The sequence below is a fragment of the Catharus ustulatus genome, chromosome 2 (genome assembly GCF_009819885.2).
Source record: "Catharus ustulatus isolate bCatUst1 chromosome 2, bCatUst1.pri.v2, whole genome shotgun sequence".
NCBI classification, from domain to species: domain Eukaryota; kingdom Metazoa; phylum Chordata; class Aves; order Passeriformes; family Turdidae; genus Catharus; species Catharus ustulatus.
Genome location: NC_046222.1, coordinates 114,400,538 through 114,422,053, shown reverse-complemented (window position 1 = coordinate 114,422,053; position 21,516 = coordinate 114,400,538). Strand labels below are relative to the sequence as shown.

Below are 21,516 nucleotides of genomic sequence, written 5' to 3'. Positions count from 1 at the left end.
AAGCTTTATTACTTATGTTTTATCTTTGCAAGTCATAAACCCATTTTTTCATATTTGCTGAGTGGGGGGAAAGGAAAAAGAGGAGTAAAATACTGCAATGCTTTACTACTATTGCAATTGTGGTGTGTTCTCCAGAGTGATTTTCAGAGAGATGACATTTTTTGACTGGACAAAAAGGGAGATTCATCTTTAGAACCCTCTTCTTGAGTCCTCAGCAAAATCAAATATATATTTGTTTACAACCAATATAGAGACTCGGTATTATTTTACTTTTAAGGAATTCTTCAAAGGTGTTTGTTGCATATCAGTACTGGAACAAATCTTTATAGAACATTTTTTCTTTTATGCAGGAAAAATAAAATTTGAGTCTCTATGTGCTGCATACAGAATTTACCACGTGCATGTAGTGGTAAATTCAAAGTGAATCAAGTTTGATGTGGCAGTTTCCACTACCTGAGCATATTTGGTTCCCTTTCTTTACATCAAATGCTTGGAGCGGCTCCAGACACTGCCAGAAGCTGTAACATAGATTCAGCTTCCAAGACTGATAGATTTGTAGGTAGCTTCTTCATAAAAAATGCTTAGTGATAGCGTTTGCCCTGTCAGGTAGCAATAGTTGGTTCTCAATGTGATGATACACAGAACGGTCAGTAATTGCATGATCTGCCAGCATACTGGCAATTTCAATCTCTACTGACAGTGATGTAGAATATTTTGCATGTATCTATTTCTTTTGTTTGAAAGTAAAATATATTTCAAGTTTTTACCTCTAATGTTTTTTATGCTGTTATTCTGGATGCTGTATAAAATCTAATACCAAAAATCTGTAGATTTGCAGGTGCTGTCTTACTTTTATCCCTCTACTCAAACTGTAGAAAGCAAGTAAAAGATACTTGATCATTATAATACAACTGCAAGTAGCTGTTACGTGATTACTTTAGCATAGTCTACTAGTCCTAGTGTACTAGTACTTAAGTGATGACTAGATTAAAATGCACATTATGTTGATTATTTTTTTTTAAATCAGAGTGAAGAGGATGAGAGCACAGTGAAAGAATTGCTGCAAAGGGGCGACAGGCTTCAAAAGGGAGTCACAGATGAGAAAAAACGTGAGGAAATAAAGACAAAACAGCAGCTGTTGCGGACTAAACATAATGCCCTCAAGGTATAGGAGCTACAGTTATAAGCACATGCTATTAAACCATTTTTTTTCTTCGTTTCAGGGCATTTTTTTGTTAAATGAGTTGCCATTACTATTTAGAGATGAGTAATTTAAAACTATTCGGCTATAGATGTATTTTCTTATACAGCTCTCTTGATGCCTTGCAAAATGCATTTTGCAATCTCCAGCTTGAGAAATGCTGTGTTATCCTCAGCCTTACAACTGTGGGATTGCCAATTGGACAACACTGATTTCTTTGATGATTCCTTTTTTAGCATATTATGTGTCTTTTATATTTCTTCTTCAACAGCAGCCATGATCTTAGAATCAGGTCCCTCAAACTTATATTCTCGGTTGAATAACACACTTTTTGCCATGAATAAGTTGTTTCTCCTTCACTACATTCCTGTTAGAAGAGTGGCTCCAGCCTCTCTAGAATAGGATAGGTGGTAGCACCAGTAGATACAGCACCTAAAAGGCTGAAACTCAAAGCTGCATATGAAAATTCTGAGTTGACACAATCTGGGTGGTAAAACTGTGTGATATTGTTCCTAGAAACACACATGGTGTGTTTCTATGCCATGTGGGCCAGCTAACAGATATAATTGGAAGTGTCATCTTTCTAAAGCAAATAAAAGTGATGAAAGATAGAAACTTAGAGAGTCCCCTTGGTCACCTACCTGGAGCTATAGGTTCTGGCTACTACAGGAGAATTTTTCTTTCTTTGGATAATTTTGATTAAGTTATCTTTGATTTGGAAAACATGGCATGTTTACATTTTATTGTTACCTATTTTTATGCATGCTCTTTCTTTTCCTCTGGATTTCATTCTAATTCTTACAATTTTGCAGATCTGTGCAAATTCAGGAGAACAATAGATAGAATATACTCTTGTTTTGTCCACATTTAAATGAAACTTGAAATCTATTAGGTGTATCTGACTGTTCCAAGCTAAATGGAAGCCATTCATAAATTTTATGTTGGAGAAACAAGAACAGTGTTTATTGCACTGTGCTATTGACCAGATCCTCCCTGCCTGTTTTTTTACGGTATATTGATGGATTTTCCTGTGGGTGACTCAGTTAAGGCATTCACCCTGGTGAAAAAATTCAAGAAAGTCTGAGGCAAATTAATCTGAGTATTTTTATATAAAATTTACCAGTAATTTTTAAATTTTCTTCCTAATAAGAAATTATAGTGATTGAAATATTTTCTGAATTCTGCACGAATAAAGTTAAGCAGGTAAAGCAAATGTCTATTAATAACATTTCCAAGGGAAAAAACATGTTTATACATTTATACCTTCCTGGTAAGAGAAGTTTTAATCCTTTATAAAGCGGAGTTATAAACACAAGATATTTGTTATGTGTATGGTATTTAATTTAGATAAAGGAAACCTGTCTTTGCAAACATTTCTGCATTGCAGTGATTTTCATTTGAGTAGCTACAGAGTTTTCATGCAGACAGAAATTCACAGGAGTCCACAAAATACAGAAGTACCACTTTTGGCTAGATACTAAGTGGGCTGTGTTTCCATCTGTCCAGTAAGTATTCTGAGCAGAAGTGTTTTATATAAAATATTGACATTTATGTAAGAGTCTTAACTTCTCTGACTATTGGTGACTGTCTCAGTGGTTTATTCAGCATATGAACAACACTGAAATAGGTAACCTCCTTTCAAACAAAAGAAAAAAGAATTGTAAAACTGATGTAAATATGTTCACTTGTACACTTGCTTTAAATATCCACATTTAATTAAAAATATAGCAGCTTTGTATACTTTTTTCCCTTCAGTGTGCACACATGCCAGTTCGTATTTTATAAACCTTTAATTCATATTCTAATAATGTCTGCACTGTAAACAGGACTTGAGAGCTCAAAGAAGAAAAAAGGCTTTAGAGATTTCTCATCAGTGGTATCAGTACAAGAGGCAGGCTGATGACCTAATGACTTGGCTGGATGACATTGAGAAAAAGTTAGCCGGTCTGCCAGACCACAAAGATGAGCAGAAGCTAAAGGTAATGTTGTTTTGGGTTGGCAATGATAGATCTTTTCAAGTGATAATTTGTCCATTGAACAGACAACAAATGCAACAAACAATCCTATCTTATAGCTACAGAATATGATAAGTTCAATTTTTAATTTCTATTTATAGTAAAACAAACCCTAATTATCTGTGCTCAAAGTGACATTTCTATGTTGTACTGTATTTTGTATTTGTTTCTTATACAGAATTATATATAAATAATTTGAAACACACTAAATATAATGTTTTGTCAATAATACAGAAAGTGTGCAATGTATTAAGAAGAATCAAATGTTTTCTAGTAAAAATTGTAATTGATTTTATGTATCTTTGTTCCAGATGAACAAATGACTTTCCAATATATGGATGACCTCTATCTCATGTTAGCACATTCATTTTCATCAGAACATATTCATATGTCACTGTCAAACTCTATAGATTTATTTACATACTGTCAAAGGTTTTTCCTGGTTTATTTTACATCGTCTTTCTTTGCTTCATTCTCTGTTGAGTTTCCCACAGAGTAAAATAGGAGTTAACTAGTAATGAAAGAGTCTAATAGTATATTTGTAAGCTGTTCGAACACTATTTGTCCTGAATATGCTGACCCTTACTGAGAAAATAATTTCTCCAACTGCCCATCACAGTGTACTAGCAAGAATCTGAACACGGAAACTGCTGGCCTCTGCTGACAGTTTCAGAGTGTAGTAGCTCTTAGGATCTCTACAGCCCATCTCCAAGAAGGTTCTTCAATTTCAGTTATTTTTTTTTTGTTTAAATGTAAAATAAGATATGAATAATATGAAAATAAGCTGTAAATCTTACTTGTGACAATAAAATGGAAATGGATTTTCTGACGGAAGTATTTTGCTAATTTTAAGTTGATTGATCTAGTTAGCTAACTGTCCTGGGCCCTGTATTGGTTTTGCTCACTAGGAGATTGGTGGAGAATTGGAGAAGAAGAAGGAAGATCTGAATGCGGTGCACAGGCAGGCTGAACGCTTGTCTAAGGATGGGGCTGCCAAAGCAGTGGAGCCAACCCTGATACAGCTCAGCAAGCGCTGGCAAGATTTTGAGAGCAAATTTGCTCAGTTTCGAAGACTCAACTATGCACAAATTGTGAGTTGTTACTGGCAAACCCATATGTTTGCAACTGCTACTACTAACAGCATCCTACTAACAATGAGAGCATCAGGGTCAGTGTCAACTCTTCAGATATTAATAAGGAAAGCCCTATTGTCTGCAACTGGGGGAAGCTTTATATACTCTGATACAGTAGTGATCTGCTTTGGTCTTAAAATTGCCCTTAAGTTAAATGAGCCAATTACAAAGAACTCAGCAATGAAAAATTTGTGTTTATTTCTGTTGCCTCATTATTTTTCCATAACATTTATCAGTTTAAAAATGTTAGTTTGCCATGCATCTATTTTTTTTCACTGAACATGTAAAACACAAAAGTTGTCTTTTCCAAACTACCCATCCCATGCCAATTTTAATTGGTTTTTTTATTTGTCCATAACATGTTATACTCACTTTAGGAAGTGATTGGAAAAAAAATTATGCCTCTATATATACATATACTCTTCTTCAAATGCTTGAACTCTCAAGAAGTTTTTGTAAGAAATTGTAACTTTAAATTTGACAGGATGAAAACATAATTTTACAAACCATCTTCATGTCTTCTGATTTTGAGTTGTTTAGTTGGATATAAAATACAATTTATTCTTACTGGTTTATACATGCTGCAATAACTGGATAAATAAAAGGGAAATAAACTGTCAGTATTCCAGATTTATGAACAAAATATGTATCGAGTGTTACCCATTTAGAAGTTTATCAGAGGTTGCTTTTGCACTTACATGAGTTTTTTCTTGCAATTCCTACTGCTCTGCTCATTGTCTCCTGGGCTTTTGATTTTATATGAAGAAAGATAAAATTTGCTTTTAAGGAATTTGCTGCTTTATGTGCTCTCTGTAATCTTAAAGTGCTAGTGGTAAAAGGGTGTTTCATCAAAATATTTGTTTATTTTTAAATGCACCTAGATTGCAGGGGTAACATACTGATAGGTTAATGAAAATTTAAATATGTGAAGTGTTATTTTTTAATTGATATATGATAAACTATGTTTTAAAAGAGGAAAAAATTTCCAAAAATCAGCAATATGTATAAACTTTTGATAAATATATTCCTCTATATAATGTACCATATTGTGTATTTTTAAGTTTTCTAATACTAAGTTACATAATGTATATGTAAAACTAATACTTTGGATAGTTATGCAGTTAATGGAAGCAATCAGAGAAACATTAACTTTGGTTTGTATGTTATTAAATCTTGTTCCATCTGATTACACTATTCAGATTACTATGGTTTATATTAAACTTGATGGATGTAATCAGTCGCAAATTGTGTATATTGACATGGAGCTAGAGCAAGATTCACTTTGTCTTGTAAATGAGTTGGCTTTTTATTAATGAATATATTTGTTCCTTTGATAATCAAGTAAGAAATCAGATTGTGCATGCAATTTATATAAAAACATTCTGCTGTCACTGTGCTTTTTATGTCACCCACCACCTACCCTGACAGGGGATGAATATATCCATTATAAAATTTTACTAACAAATCAATAAACTTTATTTTAGCATATTTTTCTTTCAAATATATAAGGTAGATGCATTAGCATGTTTTTGAATTGTTCAGATGAATACACTCACCAGCTTTTAAAATTCATGTAACCATTACATATCTTTTTATTCTTAAAATATATAATTGTATACACTATATTTATAATCTTCAAATTTAAAATTTTTAAATATTATCAAATACTTCATGCAAGAAGGCTACTTCTTACTCTTTTGTAGGGAATAAGGTCATTCAATGAAATTTACATGTACACAGGACAATTATTGTATACTTTTAATTTTACATGAAAAATATCTTGCTCTGTTGACAATGCGTAATGTGATGTTCATATGAAATATTCTAGAATTTATACAGAGATTACTGAGACATGAGAAAGGCAGTATATTTTCGTGACCCAAATCAGAGTTAGAAGTGCAACAGCCTTGTTTTTGTTAATGTTGTGACTTTGCTGGATTAGTGAAACAGCGTGAATTTCTCAAGGTTGTTTTCTTTTTCTTAAACAGCTTTAAGTACCTACCTCACAGGGATGTTGTGAGGATGCATTAATTGTTTTTGCAAGACTTTTAAATACAAAAGAAAAATGAAAATTCAAACTATTCACTTGAACACATGCATATACCATCAAAAATTACTTTCACAGAGATTTTTCTATGTTAACCAACAACTGAATAAAGCCATACAATAAAAATACATAATTGATTTTTTCTTTAAAGTAAAAAAAATATAAAACTGCTGCATTTTTTATTTATAATTTATGATGTTATTTAACAACTGAAAGATGTTATTATAAATCAGAGAGGGCTTAGTTTTACTGGGTATCTTGAAATTCATTATGCTTCATTGAATAAATATAGCTAGACTGCACTGAAGAAAACCTTTAATTATGTTGCTTAATGAGAGATTTGAATTTCTTATCTTTGTGGGAGCCAATATATTTTTGATATCAAAGTGTGAAATTGAAATTATCATGCTCCCCTGGATTTTACTTTTCCCCAGTTTTTGCTGGGCAGACCTGTCAGAAGGGTACAGAAACTGTGACCTTTGAAGGATTTACTCTTTCTAGAATGGCAGATCCTTGTTAAATCCTCATTGTCTCACAAATACACAGGAGTAAATATCCAACTAATTGACAAATATATATTGGTGTATATTTAGAAAAAGAAATTTTCTGTCACCACTTCTAAGAATAGAATATATTATATCCATATCACCTCAAACATGCATGTACTGTTTAATAACACTTTTGAGATATTAATCAGTTTGGTATAGTGGTTCTCTATGAAAATTGTCAGCAATATGACACTCTATAACGAAAAAGGTGGGTTCATTGCATTTAGAGATTAAACATGGTACACGAATACATAAATGCAATTGCACACAACCTAAAGTTACATTGAATGAAAAAAAAAATAAAATGTGGCGTTCTTGTTGTCTTACAAGTTTTTTCTCACACACATTGTTCTCTTTATTCATATGTGGCAGAATAAATAATGGGCAGAAAATCAGTTGGTAGTAACACCAGTGGTGAAATCCGAATAATTTATAAAAAGAAGTGAAATATTTGAAATATTTCACTATGATGTTTTAAAATTATGATAAACTGCTAAATCCCACGGAAATCTATAATAGTTTAAGATACTCCTCAGCAAAACAAGCCTTTGTAGTTTAATCCTACAGCTGTATGCAATTTTTTAACATTAAAATTGCATGTATTAAAAAACAAACAAACAAAAAACCAACAAACAAACAAACAAAAAGCCCCAGTACAAAATAGCATTAAAGAGGGTAAAGGAAAATTATTTCTAAAGCACCTGGTATCATTAAGCCTTGGCAGTCCCACAGTATTTTCAGAAAAGTTTCCAATTCCCCCTTCTACAGACTAAACATGAATCTTCCTTCAGTTATATCGTTTTTCTGAAACAGTTTAGCTACTCTTCCATGGTGTTGAAAATAATTATCCATGGTAGAGAAAAGAGTAGATTTGGATGGTTTAATTCAAGTAAGGATCAAAATCAGTTTTGGATATGTTGATTAAGTTTAATTAAATTGCCCTAATGTCTGTTTTCTAGAACTTTTTTCCCAATTTCATTTCAATAGTCTGTGAGCATGTTTGTGTCTTGGCTCAGCTTAGATTTTCCTGAGCTGACTGAAATTACTTTGGGTGTAGACTGCTGAAGGACTTTATCACTAAAAAACATTTTCTAGATGAACACAGGCCTACACTGTAAATTTTTATTTCATGTATGTCCTATTACCGTATTTTAACAAGATGCTCAACCTTCTTTCTGCTATTATAGATGGTGGTGTTTCAACTTTTCTCTCTTGGCTGAGCTATTCATGCTAGAAATAGTAAGACAGAGTATCTTTAGGACAAGAGAACCTCTTGCAATCTTTCAAAATTATGTGCCTACTATTGTATATACAAGCAAAAAAATGCTTACCAATTTCAGTAATTTTATTGGTGACACACACATTCTATTGAAATTTGTGATCATTTTGCTACTGAAATATTTGGGCCTGGATTTTGGCCAAATGATGATAAAACAGAAGAAGCTGTCTTTTTCATACCAATTAGACTATGTTTTGTTCAAGAATGAATAAGGAATATAGTTATACAAAATTTGTTTTTATTTTTATAAGGTAAGTGGTTTAGTATGAGAAGTTGAATAGTTACCTGCAACATGGATAAAATACCAGCACCATTAGTGGTGTATGGTATACTGGTGTGTGGTATACTTCATTTTCCCAAATAAAAGACATTATTCTCTTTAAGACCCTTTAAAGCATTCAGAAATTCAAAATGCCTGTCTCCTACCTGGATAATCACTTCAGGTGAGAGAGTATGTGTTCAGCTTCTGGAACCAGATTAAAGACTGATCAAATTTATATTTGAAATTCAAGACTTCACTTACTTTCATTCCTTAAGACTATCTTGCAGGTTTTGGTTAATATTTCCCTATGGAGCTCTATTTCGTTAGCTTAATAAAATTCAAACTTTTTTTAACAATTAAATTATGTTTATATATAAAGATATTTTCTAAAATATAAATCAAAAAATAATTTAAATAGATATATCACCATTAGATAAGCACAGGACTGGGTGTCCTGATTACCTGTCTGCATCAAAATACCATGGACACTTCAATGGTGATATGTTACCATTGTTTTCAGTTATTTTCCACTGTTATCACAAACACTGGTGCTGGAATGAAGTGATTTTCTTCTCTTATCCTTGCTTAAGTGTTTCTTGGGTTAAATAAACAAGTAATGGTTGCCAAGAAGAAGTGGCAAACTAGTTGTTCATTATTTCTAGAATGAATGGAGAGAGAAATAAAAGAGAGAAAAGACATTAGAAAAAGCAGGTAAACAACTACTGGACAGAAGAACTGTACAGTGATGGATTAGTATCCAATTCAACTGTGCACTTTGGGTCTCCTACGAACAGGACAGAGGTGATACTGTGACACCATTTAACTTTTCTGACATTGGCAGTGGCACCTTTTTAAACAAATAGCTTTACACAGCATAGCTAAAACTGGGCTTTTATGACTGTGATCTGCAAAAAGCACGAGGATGAATGAGGAACTTAGGGAAGAGAATTGAAGGTGGATGCTTACATCTATTTTCCAGCATTAATCAACCTGGAAATTCCTAGTAGAAAATATATTCCAGATAGTTTAAGTGAATTTAAAATCCTTTAATTTTCTGTCTCAATTGAGGTGAAGTTGTGGGAAAGATGGGACAGTATCCACTGAAGATGAAGATTGTCTTTGATATAGCTCAAGAAGAGCTAATTTTATAGATGCATTTCAAAATGCACTTTCCCTTCTCTGTCTAAAATGAATGTATGCAGTGTTGCAGTAATTTAAGTGAAGACAATCCACAGCATTTTTATATAAGTGGACAAGTTTACGTTGCTATTTTGAGTTTTTCTAAAGCATATTTTTCTTCCCTGAAATTTCCTTGTTAATTCTGTACAGTATTCACTCTCATCACTGTAAAGCTGTAGTATTTTAGCTATAAAGTTTTAAAATCACATATTGTGAGGGATAGGAGTTTTCAGAAAATATTTTTCTCTGCCATTTTTCGTTATCTTTTATAAACTTTAGTGAAGTGATCTAAATTGCATTCTCAAGTTTAAAAGTGAAGCTCGGTGTCATTGCCTCGTCTCATAGGAGTGAAAACTCTTGCTGCAACATGGACTAAAGCAGGGCTACAAATTTAGCCTCAAATGATATAGTTATACAAATGTGGTCTTAACTGTGCCTCAGGCTTTTCTCACTGCTGTGAGATTAGTTGAGATGGAGACAAGACCAAGGCTTTGGTTAAAAAATCCTGTGCAACATTGCACCCAGTGGTCTTTGCTTTCAGACTAAACTGAGCATTGTACTACTGTAATATTTTCTTCTTTATAATTACCCAGTTATTTGGAAAACAGGGAAGCTAATTACCATCTTACTTTCTCTGCTACAGTATATTATGATTTATTAGTGGAATAAATTACATGGTGTGGATTTTGGTGTCAAAAATTACTTGGCAATATTATTGCACTAAATAATAAGGGAAAATACCTCCTGCAGAATGATCTGGCCCTAAGTGACAGTATTTTTTTAAGAGATGATTTTCATCTTGTCTACAATTCAGAATGTCAACATCACTCATGGCTGGAGGTGATTATTTGGCTTTTTGTTGTTTTCTGGGGTTATTTTTTGTCTTGTTTTGTTATGTTTTTTTGTTTTGTTTTGCTTTTTATTTTGTTTTGTTTTGTCGGGTTTTTTTTATGGATACTTCTAACTATACACACAAAGTAAAGGAAGCAAATCTGTAGACGTGCCCAAAGTCTGGGGTCTTTTCTAGGGTCAGGAAACGGGAGGGGAAATTTGGCTTTCTGCCAATAGGGTAACAGAGGGGCATACAGGGACAGTCCATGGATTTACAGGGGTAACAGGAATTAAGAGACATACCATTCTTAATACATCTTGGATACAGGGTTGCAACATACAGTGTGAGTCCTGAATTTTCTATTTGAGCATATTTAATTAGCTTTCAAAACTTCTGGATGGACAGCAGTTCTATTCACATCATTAAAAGAGACAAATATTTGTCCTGAAGTAACAAAATCAGCCTAAGTAACAAAACCTATTGTTATTATTTATGGTTGTATCTCTATAAATGTAGATTGAAAATGGAAAATAATTAAGCAACGATTTTTAACATTTCTGGAAGGTATAAGAGTTTAAGGTTTAGGACTTTGCTCTTTGAAGCTGTTTGCATTCATTATGGATATGATACTTTAATGTTATTTTTAGTAATTTAGTAAATTATGTCAACATTATCTAACAGATGTAGCTGGAATAAATAGCTGGAAAGTTAACATCACAAACTAGCAGTCAATTCCAAAATGGTTTCGTTAATTCAGATAGCAGTAGTCTGTATTCTAACATAGCTGAACTTTATCATTAGTTGGTTCTTGGTGATCAATGTGTAGTTACATATACATACTTAAGGCAGCCCTAAAGCTTCCTGCCCTTAGTCTGCATAAATGCTATCTAGGATTGTGGCACTGCTGTAGTCTTAATAAATCAGCCATTTAATAAGTTGGCATTGACCAAAATCTGTTCTTAAGTAGGCTGACTTCCATCAAATTGTGTCATACAAGTTCTGCCACTATTATCACTGCTTCACCTCTATAGCTTATCACAGTCCAAGAAACATGATTTTGAAATCTTGTTTTCAGGAAAAATTAATTTGAAATTCCTTCTATTCTTTTGAGTATTTCCTCCTGAGTTTATGATACTGGTTTAACAAAATCAATAGAATGTGTCACAAATGGACATTTTAGCTATAGGGATATAGGACTCTGTACAAGAGTTTAACTTTCTGAAGTGTCAAGTAGATATTTACTGGAGTATGGCATGTATAATGTCTGGATGTCTTTTAGGTGTGAAAAATTACAAGATCAATCCAAGAAATAGCTAACTCCTCTGGATTTATGTATTCTATAATTAACGTATAAAAACTTTCAAATATGATTTTTCTACTGGAAGGTAACACATATAAATCAATTACAAAAATATTTTCCCAGTAAACTCTCATAAAATACTAAAGAACATTTTAAAATACTTGTTGAAAATCAGTCTAGGATGTAAATTCTGCAGTGTTCTGATGTTTCTCATCCAAAATGTAATGTAAGCATTTGCTTGTTTCGTGATTTTTAATACTGATAATGGCTATCTGTCTTGGCTCATTGATACTATCTCCCCCCAAAATCCTACTGACTGTGCATGGTCTGAGCAGTGTTTGGAAAATACTTATGATATAGACTCTTTAATGGATTTAATAATTCCTTTTTTAATGTTGCAAATATCTGTTTAAACTTGCGTGACAGCCATGGATTCCTTTAGTTTTGCTCTGCTGCAATTATTGAGATCTGCCATCATTGTCAGAAGGAATTAGGATATATGCATAATTTATTTGGAACAAGAGACATTTTCTATATCCCAGCAGTTCTAATTAGTCAATAATGCCATAATGTTACTCTATTTTGTTTTTGTTCGGGACATGGTAATATTGCAGATGTAGTATAAGATACACATTACCCTATTTTTCTTCTTTTCTTTTTTGGAAAAAAAAAGCAAACAAACAAAATAAACATATTGAATTTATTTAATTGTATGAGAGTCTTTTACCCCAGTCTCATCATAGTTGAAATTAATTTATTTTTCTCTTTTCTTGGCAAGTAGATGCAAGTTACCAGGTTAAAAATTAACAGCAGAACTGCTGGCGATTTTAATCATCTTAGTCCCTTATTTCTGTGCAAGTTAGCAGGTCTTTAGTAAGGAGATCTGGGTAAATTTTCAAATAAGCTGCTTTTGGGTTTAATGTGTCGCTGTTCCTCAGTTTGAGGAGAATTCCTATCTAGAAGGAATTATGTAAGCCGGAATAAAACAAAAACATTGTTCAGCAAGTGAGAAAGGGATTACCAAAGGTGTTCATTTTACTGCTTGACCAAGCGTGTTCAACATCTTGGAGGGCTCCAAAGGGATGAGGGTGCAAGAGACACAGAGGACTGGCTGCAGTATCAAAATGCTTTGTCACAGTTTTTAAACTCTACATTTAAGAACCCCCAAAACAAAATACCTACCACATCTAAATAGTAAAATAATGCACTCTTCAGACTGTAGCAGAACTGTCTGAGGTATTGGGAGATATCCCAGAATTTAAGCTTATGCATACAGGGAAGAGACATTTTGTTATGGAGAAAACTTTTTCATTACAATCAAGTTATGAGGGGGGAAATAAGACAATATAAATGGAATTAAGGTCAGGCTGGTTGATGCCTGTTGATGAATAGTTTTCAAACTAGAATCTAAAATTTACTGAAATGTTTTTTAATTAATGCCATTTTTAGGAACAGCTTCATTTTGGTTTGCTTTATTTAATTTAATGTATAGATCTAGTAGAGTCATTTTATCACAGAAGAAAAACTGCTAAAGCAGTGTTTCTCGAGTAAGGTATGCCTTAGCAGAGAAGTGGTGTGAAGGCATAAAGCACTCTCTGTCCAAGAACAGTGCTGAAAATAGTCATGTATATTTTTAAAGTCTCTTTTTTTTGTATGTGTAAGTGACTGGTGAAATTAAATACAAGCATTAAACTATATGGTTTAAATGTTACAATGTGCAGGATTTTGTGGACTGCAACCACTCTGCAACATGAGTAGAAAAAATCATATACATGAGACAATATTTATGTTCATACTTAAAAATTTTTTTTCTCAATATTTTAAAGATATTTTACTGTTTTCAGTGTCTTTTAAGGTCTTGTCTACATAGAATTACGTAAGGAATTTATACATTTTTAATCCTGGATCGAGGATTTAGGTCCCTCCGTACTTGAAAGTGATACTTGTTTTTGTTCTGATAACTTGTTTCTGATTGACTAAGGCCATCCAAACTCATAGTGAAAATTCCATATAATCAGTATAATTTTTATCTTTCTGCTTATAGGCACACTAACAGGTAAGATATTGCTAGCAACACAGAAGGCAGAATAAATTTCTCTGAGTTTAGCTGACCTTACCACTCACAGTTGGCATAGGTGAATGAAAGCTTTTCTATAAATATGTACTTTAAAGTGGATATTGACCTCTGCAAGCATTTTATCATACTTTTGTGTGTCTAATTCTTTATTTGATATATTGATGGTGAACATGGGCTGGTAGATACCCTGTGGTTTTTTTGGAGTCTCTCAGGTATCACTGCCTTTGTCCAGAAGTGTGTTGTCTGCTCCCTTTCGTTTTTTAATATGTGTAGCACACCACATTTATTCTGCAGAGGTCACACAGACTTTTTACACTCATATACAGCAGCTTGCAAAGAATGCTTTCTGAAGTGTTATTTCACTTCAGGAGTAGGCACATTTGTGTGTTTTCTTTGAACCTCTCATCAGGATGCTGCCAGGAGCAGTGTTGAGGTATAACAATGCAAATGGGAATGTTTTGCAGCTTTACTCCTTCCATGTTTGTGTGAAGTCATTCAATCAAAAGACACTGAAGTTTGGAGCCTACCACGAGAAGGGACCAAAAAATGAAACAGTTGTCAAGATCTGACACAAGAAAGTTGGAGGTTTTCTGGGTGTAAACTCTTGAACAGCAAAAGTGGTGTTGGGATTATTCCCTTGGCAAAAAGAGGAAAGGGAATGGATACACTGAGATAGGTGAAAGGTGCTTTAGCAACAATTTTTCCCTCGTTGAATGGAAATTAGCAGCATTCTCTAAGGCTAGTTAGCTCTGGTGCCACCACCATGTTAGATGTAGGCAGTAATGGTCACAAGTATTTCTGTGGAGAAGGTATGTGAATTTCTCAGCAAAACCTGCATTATTTTAGTACTTTTTGTTGAGATTTTGTTGTTACTTTGGGTTGTTGGTTTGTTTTGATTTTCCTTATTGCCATTCTCTGTAAGGAGAGGTCATGAATTTGTTTCTTGTGGTTTTGGTGCACTTGGTAGGGCATGGTAACGATCAATAAAATCAGTTTAAGTGGAATCATGAGTATGGAAAGATTGTGTCCCTTAATTAAAATCTTGCAATGATGGGAAAGAAAATTCAATTTACTATGCAAGACATGATAATGCTTGATAACAAGCAATGAATGAAATGCTAAGTCTTACACAAAATAAGTTCTTTCAGAGACAAAAAATAATTCGCACATCATTATCTCACAGACAATCAAGGAAAAAAAATATCACTAAAATTGTATTTTACAGAAATAGTACTATAGGAAGTGGCTAGGTACTCCAGCATTTCCCAATCACTTAAGAGTTTATTTGTATATTATATATATGTTGTATTATATATTTTTTAAAAATAATAATTTAAGTATTTTTAAGTATATTTTGAAGTAATTCTAATGCATTCTGCCATTTTATTGGATTCAACTTATCCAAAACCATTCTTAAATGATTATCTAAATCTTTAATTTCCACTTTCCTATTGATTTTTATTCCTTATAAAATCTTAAAATAGCATGGTTCTGATGAGCCATTTTGTTATTAGCAATTACATATATATCTTCTGAATTAAAGTTGTTTTTTTTTTTTTTCTTCTCACTACAGAGTTAGGATATGATTCAGTTTCAGTTTTACATTTCAAGTAAAATTCTTGTCCAGAATATAAGCTTCTCTTTGCTGATTTAAATTGTCAGTACTGGACATGCCTACCCTCCGTTCTTTGGTGCAAGATGACATGTTCTGCTGTGGGTTCTGTTATGATAATTTTGATGCAGGAAAGATAGAAGGAAAGAAACACCTGTGACCTGTTAAAAAACCCCAATAAAGACAAAGATAATCCATGATTTCCAATGTAGTATCAAATTTTCAACTCTTTTTAAAAAATAGTATTCAGAAACTAATTTATTTTGACGGGGTCATTTTTTTTTTTTTTTTTTAATAATGTACGAAAATATGAGGGCAGGTTCTGGTAGGTGTCTGCTTTTATATATCTATCCTTTTGTTTATTTATTTATTTCTCTGATTGTAGTGCTTTACAGTTTGACTAACAATATAAATAGTAGAATTATAGAATCATCCATCTATGAGAAATAAGTAAAGTTTTCTGTAAGAGCAGTGTGAATATATGGCTGTATACATCCCGTTTTTCTTTGTAACAGTGATTGAAAGATACCTAATTTTGCTACTATAAATAATTAAATGTGATATCCATGAAGTGCTTACAGACTTGATTTATGCTTGAATTTTTTGTAGTTTCAGGGACAGTTTAGAATGAGAAAACACAGATTTTATTTTATCTAAATACATGCATGGGCATGTATGTGTGTATATATATTTATTGGCCTAAATTTGGACTGAAAAGAATAGGCTAATCTCATACAACTACAGTAACTAATGGCATTTTGTATGCCACTTCACATATTCATGTGGCCTCTTTTTGAGTGGAAACTCTTGTATACCCAGCATGCTCTTTTCATTACTGCAAGTAGAAATATTCTGTCCTCCTAGTCAATAAGAAAAATTAAAATATAGTTAAAATGTTCCTTATATGGGTCTGAAGTTCATTGCTACATGTGTCACAGTGCAGTCTTGAGGAATTAAAATATATATTGCTGCATGCAGGTCTCAGTGGCCTGTTGAGATTCTTCCATTTTCTAATGGGACAGCTTTTTCTTCAGGTTTAACAGAGTAAACTGTTATTTTGGCAGGGCCTGTGATTCATGAAACATATGGGGGGCAAGCCACTTTTTTTTAAAAAGCAATTTATTTAAAATAATAAAAATTACAGCAGTGATATGGTAATTAGAGAGGTTTCAGTGTTAGCAGATGTACTGAGAAAGTCATTTAGTGAGAAAAGTGTAAGCAAAGCAATTAAATTTGCATAAGAAATGCAACAGAATAACACAACTCTACAGATAACTTTATGGGCTTTATATGTGATATGCATACATCTTCTAGAGTGTGTATATGCATATTTTAAGACTCTAAAGAAAATTGAAGAACCAGATGACTCAGCTCGGTAACTGAAGAGAGAAATATGTCCTGAATTAAAATGAGACACCTTGCTGAGGTAGTGTGTGCTTATATTTGTTTTCTTTTGCATAATGAGTAGCTAAATGATGATGTTGTTTTCTTCAGGACCATTGATCAATTGTCTTTCACATAAATGTCTCCAAATCTAAATAATAGGATTTTTGGACATTTACCAACAGTTACTTGCACTATTCTTTGAGGCTGACAATAATTAAAGTTTATATTTTTGAGAAGACAGACATCAAACACAAAGGATCTTGGTCCCACACTACAAATCCATAAACAAGCTTGCGCTTGTGAAACCACAAATAGTTGATATCTTAAACTTTCCCTTTTTTAATGGACATGCAGGTGATTTAGTATTTGGAGTTTAGTGAAAAGAAGCAATCCGAAGTCTCCCTGTTCCAAAGCACACTTTAGGTATTACATTTTTATATATTCATTAATAAATCAAATGAGAAATACAGAGAGTTTATATAAGCAGCCACTTTTTTGTTACCTTATATGTCAGTATGTTTTCAAATGACATGAATCAACTAAATGTTTTCTTGGAACCAAAACATCCTGGGATGTCTTTATATTTGGTGTATGCATGTGCTTCCAGAATAGGGTGTCTATTTCATATTTTCCATATTAAAACAAAACAAAACAAAACAAAAATAATCCTAACTTCAACTTCATGAAGAGGTGTGTTGCTGAGTTTTCTTTTAAAAATAAGACTGCATTAAAGACCATTCAGATCAGAAAATTCCAAATTGTGCTTACTACATTAAAGAACAAGTTCTTAGCATGGTTGGAAGTATAGAGTCAGCATATTTGTTATATGTTGCATTTTATTTAAAGAACTGTGTCTATTATACAAGTAATTATTTTACCTGATACCTTGAAATTATTTATTATTTTAAACTTGGCATGCATTAAATTTCTTAATGAAGGACAGATTTTTCAAGGGGTGTGGTGATTTAAAATGAAAGTGCCAGCGCTGAAATCTCAGTAACACTCAGCATACTCTTGTATTTCCTCTCTACATTTTTTGGAGAGTAGAAGAAAAGCCTGCACACTCTTGCATGGATTAATTTCAGTACCACCATTTCAAACACACAAGGAATATGAGTGATCTCTGCTCTCTGAAACCTCAGATATTTCCTGCATTTGTCCTTCAAAGTTACTTTTGATTTTTTTTGTTTCTGGGTTGTAAACTGGAAATTGCATTGTTGTAATTTTGTCTGGTGTTAATAAACTAAAGGAAACATTCTGTTGTATATCTATACTAGCAAACAGTTCGTGAAGATACAACTTTTGTGATGACTGAAACTAGGACTATGGAAACCACTCATGTGCCTTCTACATACCTGGCAGAGATCCTTCACCTTCTGCAAGCCTTGTCTGAAGTGGAAGAGCGCCTTAATTCTCCTGTTCTGCAGGCTAAGGACTGTGAGGATCTCTACAAACAAGAAGAGTGTCTCAAGGTAAGATGGAAAGGTTTTCTTAGCAATGATTAGATTGCATCATTTTGGGGCTTCTGTATGTTTGGCAGCCTGTGCTCATTCTGAGACATCTGTTTCACAAGATGAGACATCTGTTTTCTAAGCCCAGCCCTGAGATGTGTGCATATATGGATGTTTGTATTTGGGGGCACATTGAGACAAAATACAAAAAACACTGAAGTGTTCATTTATTTTTACCTGTTGAACCTGTGTTTGGAGGACAAGAGCATTAGAGTATCTGCATGTGAAGTCTTTGAATGGGAGAGAAAGGATGGAGAGGCAAAGTATATTTAAAGATAGAATTTGTGATTTGTGGCTAAAGGTTTGTTTGTGTATGGAAAATGGAAAAAAAAATCTTCACTGAAATTATTTTAAATCACTGGAACAGGTTGCCCAGGGAAATGGCTGAGTTACCATCCCTAGAGTTATTTAAGAGATACATAGGTTTAGCACTTGGGGATATGGTTAAGTGGTAGACTTGGAAGTGCTGAGTTAATGGCTGGACTCGATTTAGATATTTTCCAGTCTAAATCACAGAATATTCTGAGTTGAAAGGGACCCCAAAGGGTCATGAAGTCCAACTCTTAAGTGAATGGCTCATGCAAGGACTGAACCCTCAGTCTTGGCGTTGTTAGCACCATGCTCTGACCAGCTGAGCTCATCTCCTAGTGGTTAAGTGATTTGAGGATTCTGTGATTGGTAATATGAGTATTAACTAAGTAACCCTGTCCACACCCAATCTTGACTGTTTTATTATAGTGTATGATTTCTGAAATTATTCCTATTGGAACAGGAAGAAAACCAAGTAAAATTTAGCTGTTGGATACCATGTTAGACCAAAAAAAGAAAACTTGAGGTTTTATTGGGTCTTTACTCCAGGTAGTTATTTCAGCTTAACTAGCTAAACAGAGAATATTATCCAGTATGTAGTTAAGAAAAATCAAATTCAATATTGTTAGTATGACTTTAAATATTACTGTGTAGTTTCTTCAGTGCTTGAAATATTACTGCCTGTTTTGTTCAATGCTTGCAACATGGAAATCTTTTGAAATTGGTGGAATTTTTCCAACACAGAATTGACATAAGAAGAGAATAAGATTAAAGTTGTAAGCCTAAGTAGATGAATGAGTTATCAGCTTTTGCAGAATAATGTTTGTGTGAGAAAAACCTTGTAAAAAAATGTGCTCAAGTGCTGTATATAATTACAGCAATTCCAAATTGTCATCCAGCATGAAGAAAATACTATATATCCATTTTACTGTGATTATTTAGGAAAAGGAATTTTTTTTTTTTTTAAAGTAAAGATTAGCCTAAAGAGGCTGGAATTTGCCTATGGTCAGCTATAAGAAAGAAGGTTAGAGGGAGATCAGGGCAGTGGCTCTGGCTATATGCTCTGAATTTTCCTCTGTGGGATCCCATTCATCTCTTTCCACATCCGAGGATAGGTAACAAAACCACGTCCATATGTTGCTATTAAATTCACATCTGACTATATTTCTTAGATATTCATAGATATTATATATTTTAGGCATTTTCATGCACATGTGCATACACACAAATATTCTTATCAGCTTGTGAAAATTAGGATGTTTTCAGTCTCCTAGCAAGGCAGTAGAGTTGGGTAGTGAAGCATAACAGTGGAGTGTTGGATCAAAGGAAGCACAGGACTGGTAATAGGATGTCAATCAATAGGTGTCAAATACCAGTAGGCTGTTTCTTTTAACAACTCCTAATTCAGTACCAGTAAATTAAAGTCAGTCTGAGTACTGAAGCACAAAACATGCCAATCTAATTGTAATTCTTCATTTTAAACAATCCCTTCAGCACAAAACACAAACAAACAAAAAACCAACAACAATTAGTCATTTACTATGTAAATCACGGCTAACGAGTGCCTACTTGATCCTTGTTGATTAACTTCTGTTCATTAAAGGATTGGATGGAGAAACAGTGGTCTACCTCAGGAAGTTTACTGGGAAATTACTTCCTTTTAGCTCTTCTTAATGCTTTACATTTGGGCTAGCTTTATCTGATTCATATCCATAAGTAATCTGTTGTTCACCCACATATATTTGGTATTATTGGAGCTGACACTAACTTTAATAATATTGATTACTGAGGTTACAAGTAAGTACTACCATAGGTTTAATTTAACTGAACTATTAAATTGTTATGAGATGCATTTGTGGGCACAGTTCCATCTTCTTCCAAAATAAATCTTTTCTAAGAAGTAAATGGGTCTTGCACATTTGTGGGCTTTTGGAATGGTATGGGTTTGATCTGTGCCTGCTTAATGAATATTTATTTCCAAGGAAAAGCATCCATCATTGTCAGTATCCTGCAGTAAAAATAGAAAAGTAGTGCATAAATTGTTCAGAAGCTGTTTGGGAAAGGTTTGAAATTAAATTGTCGTTGATTTTTTTTCTCTGACAGATTTGCATGAATCAAATTACAGAACTGTCATGAATAGCTCTGTTTTAAAACTGAGATTTTGATTTTTTTTCACTCCCATTCAGAAGGAATCCATTTTAATTAATCTGTAAAAGGAAAAATAAGTTTATTTACAAGAATCAGTTGTAACAGCTTTGAACATTTTCTTCAGAGTAAATATGTTTAATATTACTTAAACATGATTACTCATTGTCAAATAGGATGAATATTGAATACAAATTAGAAATTGCTAATATAAATTGTCATAGCACTGACTTTTTATATCAAAGTCATGTGAAATAGTAAAATATGAGGTTTTGCCACAAAAATCTGGTAGCTTTTAACATTTACTAAACTGTAATATTTTAATGAGCACATTTAGTGTATCTGCTGAATCCAGTTCATAGGAATGTTTTTCTCTTCATTTTAAGCTTTAGGGAGTGGAAAAGTCAGATAGAGAAACCAAGGGTTGTCACTTTATCTCATAAAGTGAACCTTGCAATCTGTTCATCATCCCATTACAAGCTCTTTCAAGTATTATGACACACAGCACCTCAGCTTTTCTTTATCTCTGTGCTGACAGAATTTAACAATTTAAATATTCTATCATAGTTCCATCAAAACTGAAACTCGAGTTGATTGTACAGAAAATTATGGTTCATAGATTGATGGGTTAGTAAAGTTGGCCTGATATACTCTCAAAACAGGACAACTGTTGTTTTAAG

The 21,516-nt window shown here is 33.1% G+C and overlaps 1 protein-coding gene across 9 annotated transcripts in view; it reads left to right on the top strand.

Annotated features, from left to right (window-relative positions):
- The window catches only part of DMD (dystrophin), a 1,072,200-nt gene that overhangs the window by 462,663 nt on the left and 588,021 nt on the right, over positions 1-21,516 (top strand). For 8 of the 9 annotated variants that reach the window (XM_033051053.2, XM_033051056.2, XM_033051052.2 and 5 more), the window contains 4 exons: positions 1,028-1,165; positions 3,028-3,180; positions 4,125-4,307; positions 18,149-18,343. In XM_033051053.2, coding sequence (XP_032906944.1) covers positions 1,028-1,165; positions 3,028-3,180; positions 4,125-4,307; positions 18,149-18,343 — 669 coding nt within the window. The remainder of the gene's footprint in view (positions 1-1,027; positions 1,166-3,027; positions 3,181-4,124; positions 4,308-18,148; positions 18,344-21,516) is intronic. The other variant, XM_033051058.2, reaches the window with a different exon arrangement.